The 15,194-nt window shown below is 37.7% G+C and overlaps 1 protein-coding gene across 1 annotated transcript in view; it reads left to right on the plus strand.

The window, feature by feature from the left end:
* The first annotated feature begins 7,063 nt into the window (after nucleotides 1-7,063).
* Nucleotides 7,064-15,194, plus strand: part of DSCAM (DS cell adhesion molecule) — a 327,084-nt gene continuing 318,953 nt past the window's right edge. The window contains exons 1-3 of the mRNA XM_027774893.1: nucleotides 7,064-7,211; nucleotides 8,634-8,738; nucleotides 11,854-12,129. Of these exons, the coding sequence (XP_027630694.1) occupies nucleotides 7,064-7,211; nucleotides 8,634-8,738; nucleotides 11,854-12,129 (529 nt within the window). The remainder of the gene's footprint in view (nucleotides 7,212-8,633; nucleotides 8,739-11,853; nucleotides 12,130-15,194) is intronic.

Genomic DNA, 15,194 nt, shown 5'->3' on the forward strand with positions numbered 1-15,194 from the left:
TTCCCGTCCTCTCTCTTTCTGTATGTCTCAGAAAGACAGTACAGAGTACATGCACTCTATAGCAAAAAAAAAAAAAATTGGTAGTGCCAGCTTCATGGCCTGGTGGTTAAGGCAGCCAGATTCCTTCCTCTTTCTCTCTCTCTCTCTCTCTCTGGAGAGCATATGTACTCTCTGACAAGTTTTTGTTTGTTTGTTTGTTTCTTGTAATGTTTTTAATGTTGATTCATTTCAAGATGGATTTCAATGAAAGCGCTCAAATAAAGTACAGGAACACAATGTTAATCCTGCCCCATTCCTGAGACCATCTCAAAAAGTATTTAAGGAAAAAAAAAAAGCACACGTTCTAAAATGTTATGTCTTAAGAGAGTCTTACTAGCATGCTAAGTGAGAGAGTAAACAAGAAAGTTAGGTATTACAGGAGCAAAGTGAATGACTAAATTGGATGTGCCTGGAGAAGACAGCCCTCTCAAGAGTCAGCAGGGAGTGGGCTCACGCTGCTCCCCACGTATTTCTCAGCCCTTCCAAAGAACGTGCACAAAATGCTTTCCTCTTCCATTTTGCCGCCACTGATGGCCTGTCAATTCCAATGACAGTATAGTGCTAGGAAGGTGACAGGAATTACATACATTACCCCTTTGTATGCTCCCCTTTTCTGTCTATCATGCTATACTTTAAAAGAACTAGTTATTAAAGCATTATATAAGTATGCAAAATATATTGAATGAGAAAAAAATGTTTCAATTATATACAATATATGTTGGTAAGAAATACTTGGATTGTGATGAACACATGACAAGTGGTAAAATGCATTCTCAGTTGCTTTCGTTTTTGGGTGAGGATAAAGGGAAATTATCTAGAATATACAGCATTTAGAAATTTTATGCTTTTAAAAATGTTTAGCCTATTTATGGCATGTATTAAAATGAGTATCTAAATGGAATTTAATTTAAATATTACCCTTGGTAATTTTTATACTCTTTTAAATAATTAATTTCTGTTCTTTTGAAAAGCTTATCTTAGGTCAGTAGTTGTCTTTTCTTTTTGTGGTCTTTTTTCACATCCATGTTCTTTTAAATTACTCTTATTACATAAGAAACGATAAGCCATTTTTATGCTGTCTGAGCAAGTGACCTATGAATAAAATATAATCCTTGCAGGAGATGACCAATGACTGTAAAAATTGTGTTTAAAAGTTAATTATTTGAGGCCTAAGAACAATGAGGTCAAGACTCCTGGCAATTCTGATTAAAATAAACCAAAGAAAATTTCAATTCAACAACAACAAAAAAAAGTAAAAGAAGATGATTTTTTGGCATTTAGTCTTTTCCTGAAAGGACAAATCATATCGCCTTTCAAGTGGAACCACATCACTCAAAGAAATATTCTAGGAAAGAATCCAGCAGGGGCAAAAGATACACTGAATCGCTCTGTGTGAAAGTGCAATGAATTACTTCGAGACCTACAAAATGCTTCGATTTGTTTTATCATCTGATTATAATTGAACAGTAAAAGCGATCTTTGGAAGTTTACATATTCAAAGGGAGAAAATGGCCTCATTCTTCTTAACTAATACTAATATTTGATCTCTGTGTTGGTCGTTTCTGTGCAACTATAGTTGTATAGCTAAAAATCAGAGAAGACATGGTGTTTTGTGCTGATGTGAAGGAGAAATGGCTAACCACACATTTTTCTCCCTGACGGGAAGATATGTATTGCCAGTTATTTGAGTAGTCACTTTAAAAGTTAGTGGTTAAAAAATAACAGAGTATTTTAAAATACTCTAACAACATAGTACTTTCTGCTATTTAGCACTTTAATAGTAGAGATTACTCTTCCCATAGATCAAGTCTATGAGAGCACTTAGTCTTTGTCATAGAATATTTCAATAAATAAGGGTTGTTATTGTGAGGAAATAAGATAATCATTCCTGGGGAGTTTGTGGCATACTTTCTTTTTTGCTTTACAACCTACAGCTTTTTGTGCTTTTATTGAAATACTTCAAACTGGGCAAAAGTCTGTAATTTCAAGAGGCAGAAATTTACAAAAGAAAGTTAATGCTCTCTTCACTTAATCACATTCTAAGAGAAAGGTGATGCACCAAGAAAATGTGCTCAGTTTGCCACATCCCAACTCAGTTGCTACAGGATAAATTCAGGACCTAAAAAAATTAGTTCATGAGATTAGAGTTGCTAAGTATACATTTATTGTGTAATACTCTTACTAAAAATGCCTAACTTACTAAAAGTTTCTAGACTAGTTAAAAAATTAAAATGGCTTGAATCCTTAAGTAATACTCAGACCTGTTTTTAGACTTTCCATGAGGTTTCTTCAGGTGAGAAGACTGTTTCAGGACTGAGTGACGTGGTTGGGTTGCGTTAATTCCATTTCAACCAAGATTGTCTCCCTCTGTTTCAGGATCTAGATTTCTCATCACATCCACGGGAGCCTTGTATATTAAAGATGTACAGAATGAAGATGGATTGTATAACTACCGTTGTGTCACGCGGCACAGATACACTGGAGAGACGAGGCAGAGTAACAGTGCCAGACTTTTTGTATCAGGTAAAACTTATCAAGACACTTTTCTATTTCTGCTATTCTTTTGTTAGCGTCTTAAACGATGCCATCAAAATTGTGGAGCTTGTGACTAGCATGAAGGCTTCCATTTGCTTTTCCAAAATATCTTAGCAATGTTAGAGGTCTTTGAAACCAGAATCAATACAATTTAATACTCGTACATATAATCCAAGCTAAGTGATTTCACATTTTGTAAAACTCCAAGTTTCTTTCTTTGGCCAAAGAGACTTCGGTTTTGAAATCAACATTTCCTTGTCCGACATAGATGTATATTTTTTCTCCTGACAGCACAAAACAGCACCATCGTGATTTCCATCATACATAGCTCTTGGGGAGAAGAGAGGGTCCCATGAAACATGCCTTTAGTCCCCCAGGTGATACCTAATTATGTTGCAGGCATTACCCACATTGGAAGGTAAAGATAGTCACGCCCCCATCTCCTAGGATTATTCTCAAGTGAAAAAAAGATCTAAAAGTAGTTAATTCTCTTTGGATGAATATGTAGATTGTGGGGGCTGACCCTGCATCAAGTGGTTAAGGGAGCTAGATCCCTCATGGCCATGATAGTTCAAGCCCTGGCCCTGGCAGCTTGAAAAACATGCTGGGCATATATGAGTGCATGCCCCAAATCCTGACAGAATGGAGAGAAAAAGTGAATGCAGAGTGATCATGACCCACTGGGGGAGAAGGGCTATTTTCTCTCCCTTACTCTGTCTCTTTCTCTCACTGATGAGCATATACATCCTTTGGCAATTAAAAAATATGTCAGCATGGGATTTATAATTTAGAAAATATCAACATTTTGTACTATCTTCATAATTGACTGTTCTGGCACATCTGTCACACAAATAAACATCCATTTACGTGGTAGTAATGCATTAACACTTCGGAAGCAGTTTAGCAGTGTAAAATATCCATCTTAGTATTAGAAAATCAAAGATAAGATGCCTCTCTTTTGTAGCTGAAGAATATAAAATTGCTCCATGAGATGAACATAATATATTACTTTAATAGTGAGATAGAATTAACCAAACGTAGTTTGCTCCATAGTTGAGCACTATCTTGTTTTATTTCCATTGATAGTTTACGAGGAAAGATGGGAGGTAAAGCTGTTCAACACTGGGTAATTAAAAATGGTTGCCTGGGGACCAGCAGTTAGCGTAATGGCTGTGTCGCTGGACTCCCACGTAGTCGACCGCGGTTCACATTCTGGACTCGGCGGCTTAAAAAACTCACGCCGGGCACATGTGCATGCATGCCCAAGATCCCGAGAGGAGAATGGAGGAGAAGGGATTGTGGCATGCCCATCCCCCCTGGGGGGGTGATTTCTCATTTTCTATCTCTCTGTCTCTCTCTGGCAAGCACATGTGCCCTATAGCATAAAACCTCTCAAAAAACAAAAACAAAAACAAAAAACCAGAGTACCTCTGAGAAATGGGCTCAATTTGGAGTCCTTCTGGGTGCTGTCATGGGAGAATGCTGGAGTTACTCATGTCATCCTTTCATGCAGGAAGAGTCTCCTAATTTTAACTAAGAAGCTCTATTTCATTGAAAATTACAATGAAAAGGAAATTGATCTCACACAACTTTATCATGAGAAAAAACATATACAAGTTTTGACAATTAGACATAAAGAAAAAAACACAGATACAAATTATATGAAAACTATAATTTATTGCTTGAAAAATAACTAAAGCTCTAAAATAGCAATATAAACCAGAAATAAAATGACTAGACGATAAAAATAAATGAACTAAGAAATAACATAATATTAGAAAATTTAGGAAAAAAATGAAAAGTTTTAAAATTTAAATTAGAAGGAATACAGAGAATAAAAACAACAGAAAACATAATATATAAAATGAGGAACTGAAAGAAAATAAAAGCATAAAGCCAAACAAATAAAGGGAAAAATTAGTGGAAAAATATATAGATGACTTGCAAAGATGATAAAACACATGTATAGCTAGAATCTCCTAAAAAGAAAAACTAAATAATAGATCAGATTAATTATACAAAACAATAAAGCAAGAAAATGCCATGTAATTAAAGAACACATAATCACTCCACAGTGAAATGCCACACCTGTACCTTTTTGAGAGGTTTTTGCTGTAGGGTGCGTGCACTCGCCAGAAAGACAGAGAGACAGAAGTTGAGAAATCACCCCTCAGGGGGAATGGCCATGCCTAAATCCCTTCTCCTCCTTTTTCCTCTCGGGATCATGGGCACACATGCACATGCACCTGGTGTGAGTTTATGCTGCCGAATCCAGAACTGGAACCACGGTCAACTACATGGGAGTCCAGCGACATAGCCATTACACTAACTGCTTGTCCCAAAATGATGTTAAATTTATACTTGGAATGAAATATTTGGATTTGTCATTCTTTCTCTGAAAACAACTAGAAAGGCTGGTTAATTGTGTAAAAAATATCTTGTCGACATTATTAGACGATAATGTGAAAAATTATAGAGCCAAATTTTAGGGACAAAAACAACCAAAAGAAGTGAGTCAGATACTGAAGAAGGGACAATTTTAGAGAAAATTGCAGAGGACTGAGAAGAGAGTTAAGCAATGCTTTTGAAAGCCTAGTGGGTTCAGAGAGTAAAAATTGGAGTCTATGCCCCACTAGGTGAAATACGGTAGACTCTCCATGCTTTGGGTTGGGATGTCACAGGGCTATGAACTGGGAATGAGTGAATACCAGAAATAGGATTGTCCATTAGGCCTTAAGAGTTTACTAGGATCTTGGTTACCAGTGCTACACTGATGACCTTTTAACATTCCTGACTTTTGTCACTTTTTCTCTCACGTCCTCCCTCACCTCTTGATCAGTCTTTCTGAGAGTTTTTAAAAACCATACAGTCTTACCCCATGGAGACAAATTTGTCAATATTAGCAAAATAGTGTATTAATCTATTTATTATTTTTTAAGTGGTATTTTTGCTATAGGGCACATGTGCTCACCAGAGAGACTGAGAGAAACAGAAAGTGAGAAGTCACCCTCCTCCCATCCAGAGGGGATGGCCATGCTCCAGTCCCTTCTCCTTTGTTCTCTTCTTGGGATCTTGGGCATTCATACACATGCGCCTGGTCTAAGTTTTAAGTTACCAGGTTCAGGACTCGAACTGTGGTCAAATACATGGAAGTCCAGTGACAAAACCATTACACCATCTTCTGGTCCCTCCTGCATATATTTTTTGAGCAAGTAATGTAGGAAGATTTCCCACTGGTAGAATGGCAGAAGGCTGACTTACGCACAGTTACTAAACATAAAATTACTTGTACTTGCAAAATATTGGAAACAACTCCAATATTTATCATAAGGAATACTTAAATAAATAAAACATAGTTCTAAATAAAATAATACACAGGCATGAGAAGAATAAAGACAATGTCTATTACCATAGTGGAGAAATCTCTGGGTTATATTGTTAGATGTAAAATAAGAAAAGTCCAAGGCAATATATCTAGCGTGCTGTTCTTTTATGTTGGAAAGGTAAAGAAATAAAAATATATATGTAAAAAATAAATACTGGAAAGAAATGCTGGAACTGAAAACTAGAACTAGAGAAAAAAGTGAAACATTGATGTGGATAAGAATAAGACTTTTTGAATGTATCCTTTATATGTGTTAACTTTAGAGTCTCTGTGTTATATTCAGAATACTAAATTCTAAAAAATAAGGTTAAAAACAGAAATTACATTGGTAGCCAGCAGATGGCGTAGCTGTTACATCTCTGGACTCCCACACTGCCAACTGCAGTCCTGGACCTGGTGACTTGAAAAATCACGCAGGACACATACGCGCTAATACCCAAGATCCTGGGAAAGAGAATGGAGGATAAGGGATTGTAACATGGCCACCACATTGAGGGGTGATTCCTCACTTTCCCTCTCACTGTTTCTGTCTCTTTTTCTCCAGTGAATGTATGGTCCCTAAGGCAAAAGTCTCTTAATAAACAAACAAACAAACAACAAAAAATACACTGAAGCAAATAAATCTAAATGCATACGAAGTTGTTAAATAACCAAACATGAAAAAATAGGTCAAGTAAATTTAGGACACAGTTTTGGAGGAAAAAAAAAACATCATACACACACACAGACACACACACATAAAAATGACAAACATGTTCTAAAGACAAATATTATTTTAAATGCATTTTAAAACTTATGTGGTTGACTTATTTTTAGGATATGTTTAATATATAGTTATAGTAGACTATATAGTATAAAAAGAGCAAAATGATTATGATGTATAGGATTTAATTTATACATAATGTCCTATAATTCTAAATGATGACTTCAAATTATCCATCACTGATTTTAAGAGTTTTTCTTTCTTCTTCAGACCCAGCGAACTCAGCCCCATCCATACTGGATGGGTTTGATCATCGCAAAGCCATGGCGGGGCAGCGTGTGGAGCTGCCTTGCAAAGCGCTTGGGCACCCTGAGCCAGATTACCGGTGGTTGAAGGACAACATGCCCCTGGAACTTTCAGGGAGGTTCCAGAAGACCGTGACAGGGCTGCTCATTGAGAACACTCGTCCCTCAGACTCAGGCAGCTATGTGTGTGAAGTGTCCAACAGATATGGAACTGCTAAGGTGATAGGCCGCCTGTACGTGAAACGTAAGTTGGGCGGTAACTTGCAAAGGTGGTGTTGGCTGTCATCGGTGGAGCACCTGTTATGAAATCTCTTGGCTTTCTTTGCAGCCTTCTATTAGTCTCACTGAGATCAACAGTAGCATTATTTGGCAGATGAGGAAATGAATGACTAGATAAATTATAAATTGTTCAAGATTGCAAAACTGCATTATGTGTCAAATTTGAATTCGGACCTATCTGATCTTCAGACTTCTGTGATTTCCATCGAAACACAAAATAACCTATTTTGATACACAGTCCAAGATAGCATCATCTAGCTATTGGACTCAGCTATATAGCCCTGGACAGCCCCTCTGAAAATAAACAGAGAGAGGGAACCAGCAGTTAGCGTAATGGCTATGTCGCTGGACTCCCACGTAGTCGACCACGGTTCGCGTCCCAGACCCGGTGGCTTAAAACTCATGCCGGATGCGTGTGCATGCGTGCCCAAGATCCCGAGAGGAGAATGGAGGAGAATGGATTGCGGCGTGGCCATCCCTCCTGGGGGATGATTTCTCGCTTTCTGTCTCTATGTCTCTCTCTGTCTGTCTGGCGAGCGCACGCACCCTATAGCGAAAATCTATCAAAAAAATTTTTTTTAAATAGAGAGAGAGAGAGAGGACAGAACTGCTCTTCCAGCACAAGTGATAGTAGCCAATCCAAGTAATCCTCCTTGGCTTGATTTCAATTACTATTTGAAGTCCCAAGTGGGGGCCAGCTACAGCAGTACAGCAGTAATACCATACTCCCTGCCTTGTGAGGGAAGGGAAGGTTCTGAGTTCCCATCTGAGGGCTCCCTGCTAGATGCTGGTACATGCTTATCATCCTGGCTGCCTGAGGCTGGGATGGGTTGTAGCAAGAGACCCTCAGAGGCACTCATCTTGCTCTCTTTATCTCTCTCTTTGCCTGCATCATGGAATCAATAAATCGATTTATTTTTTAAATATTTTTTTAAATTTCTAAATGGAGCTATTATAGCCAGAAATAAAGGGTTTAAATTATCAAAAATGTAGCACTTAAACTCAGTAATATAGATTCTTTAGTCCAAATATGATAGACATATTTTATCTTCAACTGATTTGGAGTGGCTTCCTTGAGGGATGTACCGAAAAATATGTAAAGGCAGAACTGGAGGAAGGAAGAATGCGATCACAAAAAGAGCATACTCTAATCTAATCAAAACCCTCGATTTTACTCATGAGGGAAACAAACCAAAGTGAATTTCCCAAGATCCCAGAATGGGGTAGAAGAACCTGGTCAGACAAAAGGTCTCTTAGTTGTTGATATAATACTTCTCTTACTGCTTTATTATTTAAGTTTGTTTATTTATTTCTTCCAAGAGAGAAGGAAACAGAGAGAGAGAAATGTATACCATTTAGTGTCTTCATACTTCAATCCTATCCCTAGTCCCAGCCAGCCAGGATCGTGGGCGTACAGGTGCTTACCCAGTGTGTACAAAGAGACCTTGGGATGTGGAGCTGGATCCTTCCTATATGGCCCCAACATCACGTGGTATCATATTACCACTGCATCACTGTGGCTGACCCTATTTTTTAAATATGAGTATTTTTACTTGAAGAGCTGCACTGAATGGACTGAATCACAAGGCTCTCACACTGAAAATGAAAGCATTTTCTTAAACTGGCTTTTCTCAAACCCCATGCCTGTTTTTAGAAATGCCTCTTCAGTGTCAACCCTGGGGCAATAAGAGCCTAAGGTAATACATTAATTAATTAAACATCCAAATGACTATCTAGAACCAACTGTCCAGTCTGAGTTCTTCAAATAGCTTAACATGCCTGGACTGAGGTTAGAAAGCAATGGAAGACACCATCTTCACAGTTACACTTCTGTAGAAAAACCATAGGACCAGCAGTTAGCGTAATGGCTATATCGCTAAACTCCCATGTAGCCAACCGCAGTTGGAGTCCTGGACCTGATGGCTTAAACTCATGCCAGGCGCATGTGCGTGCATGCTGGAGATCCCGAGAGGAGAATGGAGGAGAAGGAATTGTGGCATGGCCACCACCCCCCAGGGGGTGATTTCTCGCTTTCTATCTCTCTGTCTCTCTCTGTCTTTCTGGTGAGTGCACACACCCTAAAGCAAAAACCTCTCCAAAAAAATAAAAAAACAAACAAACAAGAAACATGTGGATGAAATGATCCAGCAGCACTGCAGCCCAGTACAAATTATTCCCACATGTTCAAAATCTCTTCTGTGTTAAAACACCTTGCTTGGCTCCCTATTTGCTATTGAATGAAGTCAATATTTTAAGATTGTATAGAAGGCATTATGAACAAACCTTTCTGATCAGATTTTCCATGTTTTGCTACAAAAGAAAGAAAGAAAGAAAGAAAGAAAGAAAGAAAAAAGAATCAGTTCCTACTGAGTCTAACTTCTTAATCCCTGTGAAACCCGTTTCTTTCCTGATTGCAAGTCACGTTATTATATTGTTCCTTCCACGTGGAAGATTTCTTAATGCTTGGAAATCTGAAAGTCCCCATCTTTATTAGTTCATGGTTCCCATTTCTCTCCTGTTTTCAACTCCACCCCCCTAGTATTTTATTACCCTGTCTCTCTCAAGGAATTTATCATTATCTTCTTTTAAAAGCTGTTAGTAGAAAACCCTTAGTTCTGAATGTGCTAAGTTTTAAAAACCTTCTGCAACATTTAGATGAGCTCTCAGACCCTTTTTGAATGTTTTCTTTCCTTCTGAGTGCAGAACATTGAATCTTTGTTCTTGTTTCCCTTCTGTAAAGGAAAGCATTCTCTTGGGTTCCAAATTCAGAACCCTCTTCTCTTAGAACTCTTCTCTTTCCTTTGGATACTCTTTTTTTTTATTTGTATGTCTTCAAATGCCAACTCTCTGAAAATAAGCCCTGAATCAGTATGTTTAACCTCTGCTTCCTTCGGGAGCATCAGACAAGTGTGCCTCTCAATTGTGTGTCATGTGCTCATCAGCCACTTTAAAACAGTGGTGTACAGTACCAAACTGAACTCTCCACCATTTCTACCTTCCAGAGTATTTGTCATATGACAAGTATGAAGAGCATCTTCCCTCTCTCGCCCCCAAATGCAAACTTTAGATCTTGCATCCTCTTTAACCTTTCCTTTGTACCCAAGTCCTGCCAAATCCTAGAGATTAATTTCAGTGTTCTTCAGCTACATGCTCTACCTCTGCCCTGTCTCAGATTAGATTTCATTTTTCCTGCACTGCACATTTGCAGTGTCTCTTTAGTTATTGCTCTCTTTCACTTGAATGTATCCAACACCATATGATCAATCAGTTCTTCTATAAGTATGTCTGACTATGGTAATGACTAGCTAAACAGTTTCGAATGCTTCCTTTAGTCCTCTCTGACTTAATTTTAAAACCTTGATGTTCTATACAATCTTGCCCTAGCTATTTTTAATTTTTTCTTCCATAATTCTCCTTCAGAGATCCTCTGTTGTATCCAAACTGAATCAAAAGCTCTTCTTCAGATATAGCTGTGCCTTTTGTCTTGATTTATGTAGTTCCCATTTTCCACAATACCTCTTTCCACTCCAATGGACCTCAGTTCTATCTGTGCTTGTTACCTGAGGACTTTTCTGGTCTTCTTATTAACTCTCCTCCATGTCTCTAATGGCCACTGTGTTATTCTGCTAGGTTACTCTAGTCATTTTTGTATTTGTCTTATCAGTCTAGAAGACTGAGCTCCTTGGAACCAAAGACTTCACAGTGTGGTGAGATGAGAAATCAGGAGTTGGGATTAAAATGTTTTTTGCCATTGAGTAGAGTTGAGTTTCCCTGTTGAGTAGTTTCCCTTTCTAAGTTACTTAATCTCTCTTAGTAACTATTTCTTCTTCCATAAAATGGAAATGATAACACAAAAATGACAGAATTATGGGAAGACTGACTTAAATAATATATAAACTATAGTTAGTAGTTTTATTGTAGAAGCAAGTTATACCTAAAAAATAGTCATTTTGTCTCACATATGAGTTTAGACCCATCCTTGTCACAGAGTAGATGTTCAATAAATGCTTTATACATTGAATTACTGTTGTCGAATTGAAAACGTAAGACTTCAGGAATAGGAGTTTATCCTTGTCCAAAACAGCTGGCCTTATTTTAAAGAAAAAATTCTGTTTTGTGGTCGCAAATTCTAATATCAACCTGCTTTTTTACAGAGCTCTGTGTTATTGGGCCTGGTTAAGCCACATACAGCCTATGAGTGAGTATATGTGCATATGAGAAAGGTCCAGGGAAAACCCATCAGTGCTACTTTGGGTCATCAAGAGAAACAGGATTTACATATGCAAATACTCATGTCTCTGTTAATAACCAGGACATTGTTTTCTTATTGCCAATGGATCCATACCATCATCCTTACATGTATTCAATACAAAAGCAATTTGATCAACACTATTCTACCTGTTCCATAGAAGAAGAAGGCCTGAATAAACAAATAGCAAAGAGGTTATCCCCAAACAAACTGATGCACTAAAGAATAACACTGAATATCAGAACCGTGTAGGGTACCCTTGCAGTAACGCATTTGCCTTGTAAAAAGTTCAGCATGATGTTGAAATGATATCTAGTAATATCGATACCTTATTTTTCTCTCTTATCCAAATCTCCAGAGCCACTGAAAGCTACCATCAGTCCCAGGAAGGTTAAAAGCAGCGTGGGCAGCCAGGTTTCCTTGTCCTGCAGCGTAACAGGAACTGAGGACCAGGAACTCTCCTGGTATCGAAATGGTGAAATCCTCAACCCTGGAAAAAATGTGAGGATCACAGGGATCAACCACGAAAACCTTATAATGGATCACATGGTCAAAAGTGACGGGGGCGCATACCAGTGCTTTGTGCGCAAGGACAAGCTGTCCGCTCAAGACTATGTGCAGGTGGTGCTCGAAGGTCAGTGGGTCTCATTATAGGGGATGACTGAAAGAGAACCAAACCCAGAGCACTCAGGAAGGAAACATGAAGGGGGGGAAGCAGTTTTAAGATTTCTGTTCATCATTCACTAATAACTTGCCCTAATTTTTCAAGCGAAATCAGGCAAATTAAGAGAGAAAGTCCTGATGAGAATGAAACTGTGTTATGTTAGAAGTAATATAAGTAACATACATGTTGCCCTGTTTATGTTTTTAATATAGCAGACACTGAAAGACTGGAAGGCATAATAGCAGGGAGGGTAACTGTAGATACTAGAGACAGTATAGGAGAGAGTGAGTAATAGGGGGTGGGACATGGGTGAGAGGGAGGGGATCAGGGAGAAAACAATCAAAACATGCAACAGACACAGGTGAAGGTTATCTGTTGATGCGAATGTACATAGTAATGACTCTGACTTGACTAATAGGCACTAAGTATTCATGCTGGGAAAAGCCATGTTGTACATGGTAAAGATATACAGTGATTAAATATAAACTAAAAATATCTAAAAATTACTTTAGAAGCTGCCAGTTGAGTTATAAACCTCAGAAACATGAAAGGTATAGTTTTGCTGACGATTCATCATGTTCTAGGTGAGGGTTTCTCAGCAATGCCTTGTTTGGGGGACTGTTAAAGCATTCTCAGATATTTAGCAGCATCTTTGGCTTCTACCTACTAGATGCTATTAGTACTCCCCTCAAGTAGTGATGACAAAAACCATTTCAAGGCATTGCTAAATGTTCTCAGTTGTGTGTGTGTGTGTGTGTGTGTGTATTCCCCAGTCAAGAAGTACAACTAACTATAGAGACAAAATGCACAGCAAAATCTCAATAGAGTGATTAGTGGTATGAGAAAAACAGTATCTGGTTGGTATAATTATAGCTGTTGGGATCCAAATGTTCAGAGATGTAGGTAGATGAAAATGTGAGGAATTACTCTGTAGCATAATAACAGGTTTCAGGTGTGTTACACTGTTAGCTTTCCTTAACTGGCTACTGCACACTTACGTCTTCAAATTTATCGATCAGCCTGAGAAGGAAGCTATTGCAGGTAACATTTAAGTAAGACATATATTTATCCCTAATCAAGCTAACTTCTATCTGCATATTTGTATGTTGTGTTGGAAATTGTATCTTTCTATATAGTTTAAAATGTATTGCTATCAATAGATGCAAATAATGAAATGATTTTTCACATGGCCTACAGGGATATTAAATAAAATCCACTAATACAGAAAAATAAGTTTAAATGTGCCTTGGTGCTAAAGGGGTATTTCTGTTAGTGCTTTTTATTTTAACCTTAGCTAGTTTCTAAGAAGTAGGCTGTGCAGTGAGATTCCTGTTTTGATTCAACCATTTCACTGTAGACAGTGAGTTTTTTTTAAAGCAGATACAAAATGAGCTGAAGGCATGACACTCATATTAAATGGCTGACACTGTGTTCCTCATAGTAATTAAGTACAGAAAGTAATCAATTTGTACAGAGCCAGTTTGCTAACGATCATGCACACTCATCCTTACATAGGCACTATTTTTAGACTCTTTGTAGAAAAAAGGAGAAATTACCTGTCTAGACTGAGTTACCTCGGCAACTGTCTCATGTGACTAAGAAAACCTAAAGAGCATATTGATAATCCATAATGATGTCAAAGGAGTTCACATTATCAGGGAGTGACAGCAAAGAAGATTTCAAAGACACTTAGGCCTCACTGGGAAAATAATGTCTGCTTTCATCTCCAAAAGAGCCTGTCACCGGAACGAAAAAAGGGGGGCAGAAAAGCACACTGAGCATACTTGCAGGTTTATTTGTCGCATGTCAGTTTCCATTCAGGACGAGAAGCTTCACTTTATTTTTTTCTCTTCTGAGAGGTGACCTTGCTAATGTAGCAAAAGGGAGCAGAAATGGAGTTGCAAATACACATCTAATATCTATTTTTAAATGATGTCTAAGAAGTATCCTCAGAAATAAGTTATTATTCCCACTGAAATAGTGATAGGTTAAAATTCAGTTATAAAAAACAACACTATGTACTAGGAAGGACCATTGGTATAATGGAGAATCTGGGAGCATTTCCTAGGTGGCTAGAATATAAATCTAATAATTATAGATTGAAGATGAAATCATAATCATTGAAAAATAAAACAATAAATCAAAAGTTTCAGTTCTGAAAAAGGTAGAATAGGATGTATCTAACTAACACCCATGCAAGTGAAAATTATGAACTTTGGGAAGAACATGATTATCTGTAGGTACTGGACAGACACCAAAAGCAGGCAGAAAGGATTTGATCCTTGAAAGGTGGTAAAATGATTGTATAATATCAACATCGATATTATTGGGTCATCGGGAAGTCATGATGCATTTTTGCATAGAAAAAAATCGAAAAAATACATCATGACTTTCCTGATGATCTAATACTTTTTCCTGAGAACACTGCCCAGTCGATGTCATGCAGAGGGAATAAACTAGGAGAAAAACAGAAACAACCAGTCATATGGTATTGAGGTGACAGAGGGCCGATTTCCGGACTGTCAAAACACCTGCTAATTGATGAAATAGGACAGAAATTTTAAGGTAGAAGAAATAACAGCAGACCATCCCCAAATCTAAAAATGAACCTCCTTGGAAAAACTGGTTGGCACCTGAACTTCAAAAATATGGGGAAAAATTCTAATCTACAGTCAAAAATAATGAAACATGCAAGTAGTCAAAAAGATAAAGCAGGCAATAGAAACAGACCCTGGAACAACTGAGATGTTAGAATTAGCAGGCAAAAACTTTGAAGCTGCTATTTAAAATATGTTCAGTAATTTCATGGAAACTATGGACATAATGAGTGAACATTCAGTCAATGCCAGCAAAGAAATGAAAACTCTAAAAAGAAATTAATGAAATGAAAACATTTACTGTATTTGCCTTAGTGCAAGACTGGAGAAGGAAGAAGAAAGAACCAGTAAACGTAATGATAGATTGAAATAAAGTATTCATTCTGAAACATGGAGAGTCTAATGACGGCAAAGAAAATTTATTAGAGCCTCAGCAGG

This window comes from Tupaia chinensis, unplaced genomic scaffold (assembly GCF_000334495.1).
Source record: "Tupaia chinensis unplaced genomic scaffold, TupChi_1.0 Scaffold000492_1, whole genome shotgun sequence".
NCBI lineage: Eukaryota > Metazoa > Chordata > Mammalia > Scandentia > Tupaiidae > Tupaia > Tupaia belangeri.